Source organism: Lissotriton helveticus, chromosome 3_1 (assembly GCF_964261635.1).
Source record: "Lissotriton helveticus chromosome 3_1, aLisHel1.1, whole genome shotgun sequence".
NCBI lineage: Eukaryota > Metazoa > Chordata > Amphibia > Caudata > Salamandridae > Lissotriton > Lissotriton helveticus.
This window is the reverse complement of record NC_136061.1, coordinates 324,065,148-324,078,120: the sequence shown is the minus strand read 5'-3', so window position 1 is coordinate 324,078,120 and position 12,973 is coordinate 324,065,148. Positions and strand designations below refer to the sequence as shown.

General features: G+C 46.6%; 1 protein-coding gene across 4 annotated transcripts in view; it reads left to right on the top strand.

Annotated features, from left to right (window-relative positions):
* The window catches only part of ALDH3A2 (aldehyde dehydrogenase 3 family member A2), a 518,837-nt gene that overhangs the window by 374,511 nt on the left and 131,353 nt on the right, over positions 1-12,973 (top strand). For all 4 annotated transcript variants that reach the window (XM_078679908.1, XM_078679906.1, XM_078679909.1 and 1 more), the window contains exon 10: positions 9,564-9,799. In XM_078679908.1, the coding sequence (XP_078536034.1) occupies positions 9,564-9,799 (236 nt within the window). The remainder of the gene's footprint in view (positions 1-9,563; positions 9,800-12,973) is intronic.

The window sequence follows — 12,973 nt, the reverse complement described above, 5'->3', positions numbered from 1 at the left end:
TTTCAGCAATAAGGATAATTCCTAGCACAACTTCAGTAATGTAAAGAAAAAACGATGTAAATAAGTTTTAGAAGGAAACTCACCAGAGGTCTTTCAGGATAACAATAAAAGGCAAAGATAAGAAGAAAGCAAGTTAGGAAATAAAGAGAGTTCTACAAGAAAAGAACACGAAAATACCAGAACCCCCAAATAAAGAAATTCTCAATCTTTAGTGAAGTAAGTGCACACGTGGAGTTCACTATGAATAACTCAGCTAGGACTTACTAGAAAGAATACTAAAAATGTATTGTTCCTTCCTCTCTCACTAGTATCAACTAATAGAAGAGAGCAGTTGCACCTACACACAAATGAAGAGGAGCTAAGGTTCTGCTATATACTGGTGGGTGAGAGTAAGCAATAGATTAGGTTCCAATAGAGAGAGTAGGTGATTGGGATTGTAATGATGTGAATTTGTTTTCAGGTTTCCCATCTGCAAGACAGCACAGAGGGTAGCTGACAGAGGAAGCCAGCGCAGGACCAGTCTCTTCTCTGTTTGTTATTTTATCCAATTTCCCCCGTCCCTTGAGGTAATGACAGAGGGTTCTGTTTAGACCCACTGGCATTGTCGAGAGGGGCTGGGGTTCTAGCATCTCTGTTCCTGTGCAGTAGTAGGAGAGTCAAGAGTAAGTTCCTAAGGTTCTGACAGAACTGCTGTCAAAGGGCATTTTAATGCTTTAATTTGATTTGCTGCAGCCTGCTCTTTAGCCTGCCACGCCAATAGCCTACCTGTGAAATTACTTTCCTCATATACTTTCACGTTTGGCCTGATCAAGAAGTTTTTTATTAGAGACATAGGCATCTTTCAAAAATATCTCATTTAGGGCATGGATCTTGTCTTCATGCTGTAACTTCTCCAGCCTAGCTTTCTTTGATATGGCTGCGTCTTTGCTTATTATTAGCCCCCGCACAAATGCTTTGAGTGAGTCCCAAACTATATGTGGTGCAGCAGACAGAGTGTTCTGATTTAAAAATTGTCTGATCTCTGAATCCATAAACTTTACCCACTCTTTATCATTTAGATACCGCTTATTGAAAACCCACCGTTTTGGGAGTCTCAATCCTTCCCCCAGATGGATTTCCAATGTCAGCATTGCGTGGTCTGAGAATGGATTAAAGAAAAATTTTTGTTGAGAAAACTCTAACCCCTGGGAAATAAAAAAAGTTTCTTATGGTTTTTCAGTTTTTGTTCTATCAGGGGAATGTTCCATACCCCCCCCCCCCCCAATCTCTCTCAGGAACCCTGGCGACCCGGTATAGAACATTCCCCTGATAGAACAAAAACTGAAAAACCATAAGAAACTGGGGGTACAGTTTCTTACGGTTTTTCAGTTTTTGTTCTATCAGGGGAATGTTCTATACCGGGTCGCCAGGGTCCCTGAGAGAGATTGGGGGTGGGGGGGGGCGGAAAGCGTCCCAACGCTGTGCATTGCGATTCATCCTTCCCCAGCATCTGATGTGGTGGTTAGCCAAACTTCTATTCCTATGGCAGGGGATCGACAAACTTCGAAACGTATAACATGGAATTTCAGGAGGCTCAATAATAGGGTCAAACGGATCAGGACAGCATGTACCTATCGCTTTTCTCCAAGAGACCCATCTTTGGGGAGACTGCTTAAAGTATGTCCAATGACGGTGGCTGGGGCAGTTTTTTGCGACTTCGTACTCAGGGTTTGCTAGAGGGGCGCTTATATAGGTGGCACATGAAGTCCCATTTAAGATGTTAAACTGCTCTCCTGACTCTGATGGGAGGTACGTGGTGGTGGAGGGGACGCTGGACGGGAGACACTTGTGTTTAATGAATGTGTGTGCTCCAAACACAGACGAAGGGGAATTCTTGACTGGGGTCTTGAGGACGTTAGATCTGACGCCGGACGTAGAACTAATTGTGGCCGGAGACTTTAATTGCGCCTTAGATGGGGACTGGGATAGACATCCCCCTAAAGCGGATGCCAAACCCAAAACGCAGGAAGCCATGCGTCAAATGATTAGCAACTATCACTTAATGGATATTTGGCGGCACAGCAACCCGATAGCCGGGTGTACTCCTGCTTCACTCTGGCGGCCAATACCTACAGTAGACTGGACTACTGTTTCATACAGGAAACGGCGGCCTGGCGTGTTCTGGAAACGCAATATTTGGCCAGATATCTGTCTGAACACTCCCCCCTGCTGGTGGCCTATTCTTTGGGCCCCCGCGTTCCAAAATTCCATAATGGCGACTTAATACTGAGGCGTTGACTGATCCGGTATACAAGGAGGTAGTCGCGACTGGGCTGAAGGTTACTTCGAACAGAACTGGAACACTGCGAGCTCCAGGGCAATGGAGTGGGACGCAATGAAAGTGGTGCTGAGGGGATATGTATATCGACTGAGGCAGAGGTATGGAGGGTACTAGAGCGAGACTTGCGACAACAGGAAGATAGGTTAAAGACCCTTGAGAAGAACCTCCCCACAGACCCAGAGGGACAGGCCAAGGGGACGAACAGCGACAGGATAGGGGAGTTGTGGGACTCACTGGGCAAGTACAATAGGACCCAGCGTAGACGTCGATGGTACACTGAGGGGGTCCAAGCCGGGCACCTACTGGCGCGTTTGATGAAGACTGAGACACAATCCCACCCGACATTGGCCCTGCAGACATAGAGGCATACCTTGCTGAGATGGAATTACCTTGCCTTGACCCGGATAGTCAGGACTCTCTAAGGGGGCCTTTCAGGAGGGAGGAGATAGGGGCGGTGATTGCCCATCTGAGAACAGCTAAATCCCCTGGAATGGACGGATTGGTGTCGGAATTGTAGAAAGAGTTTGGGGGAGTACTTCTCCCTAGGCTCCTAGAGATTGTTAACGAGGCAGGGGAGTCCGGCATTTTACCTACCTCCATGCGCGAAGCGCTGATAGTGATGATCCCTAAGCCGGGGAAAGACCCCTTACTTCCCGCCTCTTATCGACCAATTTCGATGCTTAATGTCGACCTTAAGATCATTAGTCAAGTTCTGACCAACAGGTTACTCCCCTACCTCCAGCAGCTGGTCCATTACGACCAGTCTGGCTTCATCCCGGGAAGGAATACGTTGCGGAATATCTGCCGCCTTGCCCACGTCATGCAGTCATTAGAGGGCAGGGCTGGACGGAATACTCTGGTATTCCTTGAAATCGAACAGGCGTTCAATTCGCTTCGATTGGAATACCTGTGGCGGGTGCTCCTGAAAATGGGGATAGGTGAAGGGTTTATCAATTGGGTGAGACTGCTCTACACTCAACCGGTGGCAAGGGTCCGCACGGGGCGCTATGTCTCAGATATAATACCGATTGCAAGGGGAACACGACAGGGGTGTCCACTCTCCCCCTTGCTGTTCGCCCTTGCAATGGAGCCATTGGTGTGCCACCTCCTTAAGGTTCTCCTGGGGCAGGGAATCCAAATTGGGGCCCGGGAACACATACTATCACTGTATGCGGATGACGCTCTGGTGTATCTGCGGGAGCCAACCCACACGCTTCCGCTACTGATGGCGGGCTTGGGGCGATTTGCCAGAGTCTCGGGGTTACACGTTAATAATACCAAATCACAACTATACCCGATTGGCGCGGAGGCTGAGAGGGGTGGGTCTCCGCTCCCGGAAGTAGGGATGCCCTGGGAGTTAAGTGTATTGCGCTACCTAGGGATTTCGATCAGCAGAGACAGGGAAGTTTTTTACCAACACAACATGAGGAGGATACTTCGAGGTCTCCGCGGCAGTATCGATTTTTGGAACACGCTCCGGCTTTTGCTAATGGGGAAGATCGCCCTTATTAAAATAATGGTATTGCCTCGCTGCCTTTACAAACTGCAGGGCTCATTTTTTTAACTCCCACGCCAGGTCTTTCGGGACCTAGATGCTATGCTGGTTCAATTATTGTGGAATGGCAAAAGATGTCGTGTGAGCCTAGAAGTAATGAAACGTACTTGGGGCAGAGGTGGATTAGAAATCCCTGACCTTGAACTTTATTATTTTGCGTCCCAATCACAGCACGCAGTGGCATGTCTTGATACGGATCTGTCGTGGGAACTCTCACTCCTGGCTGATACATACGGAGATCAGCCACTGGGGGCGTTTCTTTGGCTTACAAAAGGACAACAGGTCCGGTGCCCCCCCATTGGGCCGGCTGCTGGCGGCCATCTGGGATAGGGTGGTTAAACGGCTTCTACGGGTGCGACCATTTGCCCCAGAACCAGATTTTTGGTTGATGCCACCTTTCACGCACATTGACCGATCAATGTCTACTGACAAATGGAAAGCGGGAGGGTGTCTCATGATAGCGGACATGTACCCCGACCAACGGTTCATCACGTACCAAGATGCAGTAGACACCTTCGAGTTGGGCCCAGGGCAATTCTTGCAATATGCCATGATAGCAGCGACGGCACGACATCTATGGCCCACTTTCCCCGGACGCACCTGATCACTCGCGCACTTTAGTCACACTGATAGCAATGGCGGGAGGGCAGAAATTGGTCACTCACCTGTACAGGGCTCTCAGGGAGGACAGAACATGTACACCACTCACATTAGAAAATAGGTGGCAGGAGGTGAGCCCCCAAGAGATCACGCCACGGGACTGGGAGAAGATCCATGAAGGGGTCCGCAAAGTAGCGGTTTCCAATAGATTCAAGTTGATACAATATAATATGGTCCATATGACCTACCTCTCACCTAAGCGCCTCCATGTTATAGATCACACGAGAAATCCACGTGCCCCAGATGCCAATATGACCAGGCAGATTTCCCACATATGGTTTGGGCATGCCCCATCATACAGACATACTGGACAACTGTCATAGAGGACCTGAAAAGAATAACGGGATGGAGGGTGGCCCTGGAGCTGCGTACGTGTCTCCTGGGATTGATCCCCCGGGACCCGAAACGCAAAACTAGCTGAAAATTCCTGGTATTGGGACTTGTTATAGCTAGAATACGGATAGCGATTCACTGGCTGACACAGGCGGGGCCATTGGTAGAGAACTGGAAAGCTGATCTGGGGAGTGGGCATTGGCAGAGGAGGGACACATAAGCAGCACGAGTGGGATGCCAAACTCCCAGAGGTATTACAGGCATGGGGGTTAATGATCCAGGAGATTGGGAGGAGCTCCCCCGATTCTACGCAGACCGTGTCATCCGCAGTTAGCCATGAGTGGCATGCATCCCCCAGGCGGGAGGAGGAAACGGTGTTAGAGGATCCTTTGAATGGATGGGCCCAGTAGGGGGGGGAGGGTACTGGGAGGGTGGGAGGTTTTAGTTTAAACTGTTTGTATGGTTGATACAGCCAATGTTTCCATTACTTGCTGGTTTAATATAAGCTTCCGCTGCATCTCAACTTAGGCTACCAGTTGCTGTATAGGAATTGAGAGACCTACTGCTCAGAATTTATCTGTAAAATACTACTGTCTTATCCTATGCAGTAGACCACAAAAACCGCAATAATGATATTTAAAAAAAAAAAAAAGTCCCAGTATACATGTTTCTTAGGAGGATTCGGTACCTAGTACAGTACCACAGTTGCTAGTGCCTCCATACTGTAGTGAGGATGTACCTCCGGTTTTAGTGCCCAATTACACTTCTTTGTTTGATCCTGAAATGGTTATCGGTATCAGACTTCACTTAGATCATCTATGAAAGTTAACTAGGCTCTAGCTAAATGAATAATTCAGATGTTGACCCTAGCTTACTCCTTTGTCAGGGGACTCATGAGAGGGTTTACTTTTAGTTAAAAAAACAAAAAAAAACAGCTAATGGACCAAATACTCATGTGGGTCACTCACAAAAGTTTGAATATTTGCATGTATGTATGTGCTATTTCTATAGTACAAACATATCCAAAAAGGCAGCAGAGTGCTTTTTACCCTTCGTCTTATTTTACATTTTGGTGTATGGAGTTCAGCACTCTTGTGATAATATCTTTCCTCATTTCTCATTTTAAGATTAATGCTTTCTTCCTAAACCAAACTGTGGGTCTTTTCACGAGGCTTCCCTGAGACCTTTAGATGGTAACAAGTCTCGAAATACAATGACATCTGTGGTTCAACCAGAATTATGTCCTAAATCATCACTTGTGGATTTTGCCCATCTATTTCATTTTTATCTGCAATGAAGACTCTTCCTGGTCGAGCTGAACTTGATTAAGGACACATATATCTAAAGGTTGTGCATAGTTTGAGCCTAAGTGGCTCATTTAGAACTGACTGATGAAAAGACATTTGTCAAACATTGATGGGTGTCTCATCCGCCCAGGCTTCCACTCCCTCACCCCCTCTAGAAATGAAGAAACACTAGGTTTCAGGCAGGATAGACCAAGCTAGCTGGCTACGCGAGTGGAAATACTCTGGCTCGATTCACATAGGCATCTTACACTGTACACATACATTTAAGGCCAAAAGTACTTTCAGGAGTTTGCACAGCCATTCTTGACAAGATTAAATGTTTTCTGTTCTACAAGTACAAACATTTGCACACTAGCACATCCCATGCAAGGGGCGGGAGTAGGAGAACAAGGAGTTGTTTAGCCTGTAAGTTTATGAACAGACACAAACTTGTGAATTCCAGTTCAGCGCTTTCCCACCTTGGAAATGATTGCCTTGGAAATGATTGCCTTGGAAATGATTGCCATTTTATGCCAGCAAATGGCTGCAGTAACTCCTTTACTCACCAGTCCTGACATAGAAAGGGGTCTGCATGTGGACAATATATTCCTCATGAAGATGTGCACGTCGAGCTGCATTTCCCCAGTGCTTAATTATATACCATGTATGTCCATTTACGTATTGGGAATGTAGCTGCCTGGGGAATGTCACAACATTCTCAGCCTGGAAAACAGTTGTCAGCCACTTAGTACGTTGTGGACTCTGAGCCGATTTAGGGGTGGGGCTGCCCTCCACACTGCTATTGATGAAAAGGGGTGGTCCTTGCGTACCCTAGTTGTGTTGGGATTTTCATGTATCATCAATCCTCAACGGTGCTGATGGGGTGTTTCCTTATTTCTTGTCTACCCAAAGCAGACAGAAGTAAAGCAGCTTGCAAGTCATAGAGGTACTAGTGAAAGTGTGCCCCAAGCCTGCTCCGTAGGCTGAAGAGATGCATGCGGACTTGTCCAACATTGTATCATAGTATTGCTACTTCTCAGGGCTCTTCTTATACAGTTAGTATAGGTAATCGTACCCTCCTGCACATCTCAATAACTTACGTTTAGTAATGTAATCCTGCTTGAAAGGTGCTTTGCTGAGTTAGGGTGTTCTAAAACCATAATAAAAACTGCTGTGACCTTTAATACCGCAGCATGAGCGGTCCTCCGCTTTTCTGATGATTCTTGTGTATGGGCTTGAGCTGCAGTAAGTAGTTTTTAGGTCTCGCCTAGGCAGCGCACAATGCGCGCTCTCTCCGAGACATAAAGTAATCTATAATATTGGGGGAAACTCCGCCTATTGTAGGGTAATTTGTCCTGCTGCTTGGCATTAGTTAACTCAGGCATTTCTTTTGTTACCATGCTTATTATTGTGCTTCCGATGCGTCACTTCCGCTTATTCCAGAAGCAGCACCTCTTACCTTCAGTGTCCTTCCCCTTTCCAGCAGCGCTTGAAGCTTGTTGTCTTTTTAGGTCGAGCATCATTGTTTTTTTTAAATGTGCGCATTTACATGTGCGCGCAACCTTCTCCTTTCCAGCAGCCCACATGCATACATAATCAGCAAGGCGCCCTTTTACGAGCACCGCGCTGATAATGGTTTCATTGGTTCCTTCACCATGCTTTCCGCCCTCACTCCTCCCACCCTCCTTGTTCTAAATGATGCAATGTGGCATGCCGAGGTTTATTTTGAAATATGGTGCTGCCAAACACAAACACCGGGAGCTGCATGCCCTACTTTGTGCGGTCAGTGTTTTACATAATGTGACTTTGCCCGAGTAGCAGTTTGTGTATGACATGCAGCTCTCCTTGTGCTATACTTAGCACTGCACATTCAGACCGATTCACGTGCATCATGTTTTAAAAAATATTTAATCAAGGCCACCGCGCGCCTTTCTTTCGTTTAACACACTGCAGCATCCCTACAAGCCGAAAGGCAAAATGTCTGCCTTCTCACACACATTTCCAACTTCATGTTCGTTAATTAGCTTTATTGGAGTTAATATGCGTTCCCGTATTAAAGCCCTGATCAAGCGCAGTAACCCATGCTTTAACGTGAGCATAAGGGCTGCGCACATTTGTTTTGTTCTGCAAGGCGTGGCACTCCTACACTTTAAAAACAGGATGACCGCCTCTCTGTCCGGGACAAATCTGAAAGTCCAACCTATCCCTGTGAATAAGTCGAGCACAACAACCGGGAGCTGCTCTCCTTACTTTCTAATTTGTGCGGTCAGTGTTTAAATGTTTACATTCTGCACCTTTGCTCCGTTTCCCCAAGTAGCAGCTATAGTTTGTGTACGACATGCAGCCCTCCTTGCTAATCAAGGAACATGCTGTACTTCACGCTACACATTCAGCCCACTAACAGCCTCCAGTTTTTGTTTAATCAAGGCAACCATGCGCCTTTCTTTTGTGCACGTCCTGCATTTCTACGCTTTAAAATCAGGAAGTCGCCTCTCGGCCCTGGCACCCAGAACAAATGAAAGTTTTAACCCCGCTCCCCAATAAATCGGACACCTAGGACAGCTGTAAGAAATCCCAACACCCCCTTTCCTTAGCAGAGCGGGCTCCAAGAACATATGTGAATGCCAGACCCTCCATTGCAGACTCTGCCTCCAACCTCCAGTAGAATCACTGTTATCAGGCCTTCCTATTCCCGATCTTATTCCCCCTCATGTTTTTATTGTAGTACGGCTCTCTGAGACCAGTGAGGCTCATCGGTCACTTGCCAGTGTATACAAAAACGGTGAAACACATGAAACATAAATGCAGTTCCTTTGATTTTCCATGGAGTACACCACAAATATGTAATTTGTCAAGTACGGACACCCTGTTCTGTTTGGTCACTCTATGATTTCCTTGTAACACTGTTCAACAACCCGTAGCAGAAGATGTATGGTATATCATGTGAACAGGAAAGCAGATACCATAGATTAAGTCACCCCATACTGCATTTCAAAATAGCACAACAGAGTTTAGCACAGTCTGTGCCAGCCTGGTGCAGCTGTGTACATCACATCATAGCACAGGACAACATAGGCCAGCACAACACATTGCAACACTGCATAGTACAGAACTGTTTAGCCCAGAATGGGACAACAAGGTACAGCACCACATTCTTTATCATGTAATATCCACATAATTCCACTGTTCACCATGCCACATAATTTCCACACAAATACACTACATACCACACAATTCCACACCTAACAAATCCTATTCAACTCATAGTTCCACTCCAAACCACATACATACACTCCACTTCAAACCAAAACACATAGATAAATGACCGCCATTTACAATCCCAATGGCTCTAACTCTTGCAAATGCGAGACCTATTGCATTGCAAATGCTTGTTCTTTTTCTTTCCAAGGTCATAGCGGCATGGGTGCATACCACGGAAAGCACACCTTCCTCACCTTCTCTCATCGGCGTTCATGTTTAATCAAGTCTCTCGGAATGGAGCGCGTGAACAGCCTGAGGTACCCACCGAGCAGCATCAAAAAAGTAGAATGGGCCAAGTTTTTCTTGTCGAAGAAAATTAACAAACGCCAGGTTACGCTCGGTCTCTTCGCCGTGTTTGGTATCATAGCAGCTGTGATTCTAAAGGTAAAGTATTTTTATGTAAATGATGTTAAAAATAATCTGTTGCTTTACTAATGACTTACAACAGACCCAGATGAGGTTGGTTTACATGTTTAAATGATGTTATTTACTTTATCTGCTCTGCAAAGCATAGGAATACTAATTTTTGGAGGCTTCTTTCCAGACCGGTGACCGGACAGAATCCTTATACTGATGAGTACATTACTGTGATTTTAATATTACAGCATATGATGCAAGCATATTACAAAAACTGTTAGTGTAACCTTAAGTGCCTATTTGTACCATCACCCGCCAGAGACTGCAATTTTTTGTGGGAATGCTTTATATCAAATGATGGGAATGCTTTATATCAAATGATGTATTTTTCCTTCTCATTTTAGGCCCAATCTAGATTGGGCCCGAACTGCTCTTTCTGTTTTTGCCAATAGTATAGATGTCTCTACTCTACAACAATGTGGGCAGATCTATTGGCCTAAATAACTTTGTTCTAGGTAGTTTGTTTAGCGGGCATATGGCATCCGAGGCATTCCCTCGCAGTCAGTACATCCTCTGCCAATTTTGAATCAATTCTGGCTGTTTTTGTATATGATGGTTCCGCTAGTGCCCATTCCTAAGCCAGAGTTCCATTTTAGGTTTTTCACTAATATTTGGATTACTGGTTAAACTTCTGGAATGCAGATTACTCACCTATGTAATATTATTAACAGTGCTGCAACTGCAAAAGCCGATATTGGTCACAGACCCACACGACGTGTGCTTGTGGGTGCTTAAGCTATAGGTATTATTCGAAGTAGTGATAAGTGCTCCCTTGTGTACGCAGAGGCATGTAGGCAGTGGGAGGCTCACCTTTGTCGTTGAGCATAAAAAGAGAAGGCTTTCGAGAAAGCGGTCAGGATCGCTTTCCAAGCCACAGAGCTACTTTCATTCGGCCAGTTTTGAAGGCAGGTTACCATCGAAGTCTTTAGAATAGCCAAAAACACGCCATTAGCCCAATAAAGCTTACCATAACTCATCCCCATCTTGCTACTCAGTCTGGTGAGAAGTTGCATGGCGTCACATGATGAGTTTGGTGTCTTCTAATTCCAAGCTGCTCCTGCATTTGATCCCATTAGGACAGGGGCGGCCGCCACAAATAAAAAGTGGTGAGGTGGGTGGAGGGAGCACGGTTGAGAGGAGCACTGGAGGTGCGGTGATAATAATTTCAAAAAGGAACTTACCTCAAGCTACCGGCCGCCTCCCGCGTTGCACCTTGGTGTTCCCCTTTCTTCTTCCTTGTCCCAGCAGACACTGGGACAGCATCACACATTCCCTGTGCAATCTCCGTGCTGCTCTCATGCTGTGAGAGCATTGCAGGGATTGGACTGCGTGGGCTGGTTTGACGCTCTGCTCGGGACTCCGAGTCAGTGCTGTTTCTCCAAGCTGACTGTTCAATACAGCCACGTTGGAGAAACCCAAGTGCACATGTGTGTTTGGCCTGCCACGCAAAACACATGCGCACTTAAAATAGTGCACCAACCAGTGACCCCCCCACGCCCCTCCAGTATCCCCGACCCGCATCTCCCTAGGCATGTTGAAAAATAAAACAATGATAGAATATCAATTTATTTTTCACCTGCTGGCTCTGAGCCAGTGAGGCTATGCTCCTCCGCCATTGCAGAGGGGGGCCGCTCCTGCATTAGGCCCCTAATTTCTCGTCGGCAACCCCATAGCAAATAGCAGCCATCAAGGGCACCATTCTGCAGATTTCCTATATGCGACCAGCTCTCTCTGCCATGCCTTTTGGCCCCACACAGCCACAGGGATTCCCTGTTGGACATCTGTCAGTGGGCCCTCTCCCAATGCGGACTGACCCTCTTGGACCCCATTCCCAAGCTTGCCATGAAGCTGGTTCAGACTTTGACTCTGACCCCAGGTTCCATACCAGTTTTTTGCTAGTACTGATCCATCTGTGCCAGGGTCGCAGATGGATCTGAAGTGATGTTGGCCTGTGTCTTTCTATGGAATAGCTAAATCTCATCTACTGGTCATACAGCCAGACTTTAAGACTGTACCTCTTACTTGATATCTGTATCTTACTTGATACTTGGAACAAGCTCCCTGTCAACATCAGATGCTCCCCAGCCTCCACACCTTCAGGAAGAACCTTAAGACCTGGCTCTTCGACCGAACCAGAGCTGCACCCGACCCTCCCCCCCACCCCAGCCCCCCCCCCCTACCCCACCCCCTAGCGCCTTGAGACCCTCACGGGTGAGTAGCGCGCTTTAGAAACCCCTGATTGATTGATTGGTTGTATGGAAGATAGAGGCCCTGACCATGTTGCAGTCCAGGGCATATCTAATGTCGCTCATGACACTGATGATGAAGCAAACCATCTTCCCACCTCCGTCCCCCCAGTTACAGCATAGAAGGGATGTACTTGTACTTGCAAAATGTCCGTTGGAAATACAGTACACCAAAATGTAGCTAGACTCTCTCCCTAGTCTACCTACTGAAGAAAGTGCCTCTTTCAGTGTAGTTGTGTGAGGAGCAGCGAAGTGCTTGACATGCAGTTGCCTACTTAAGAATTGAAGGCAGATTTATTGACTGAAATTCTTCAACGCGGTTCAAGTTTACCTGAGCCACATATCATTTAGCAAGGCCTTTATGGACACTCTCATAGCCACTTGGTCTAAGCCAAGCTTGGCCCCTTTGATCAATTCAACTATTGGCCAGGCGACACAGACCTGTCCCTGGCTATCCTGATTTTTTGAGGAGACACAAGTAGATGAAAGGCTTGCGATGTAGACGTCGTGATAGATGGCTTGTCAGACGGGATACAATTACTCCATCAGGGATAACAATCCTCCAACTATTTTTCACCCCTGCTGCAGTTGTCCCCAATTCATGTTAATTTGCCCTTTCAGGCCTACAATTAGCTGGTGTGGGCAGGATAGGTTATTTCCTCCCTGGTGGAAATCCATCACTTCAGATTGATAGGCTTTGCAGATTGCATACAAGGGCTATGCCCCACCTTTCATTTCATCCCTCACCAGAGTGATTTTTGGCAGACCATACCAATATCCTGATTACACAAATACTGAGGGTAGAGGCTATAACAATCTGCACCGAACAATATACTATTTGAACAGTAAATAGCGGTGCATAGAACCAAGGAGCACTTCCCTCTATACTCCTTAC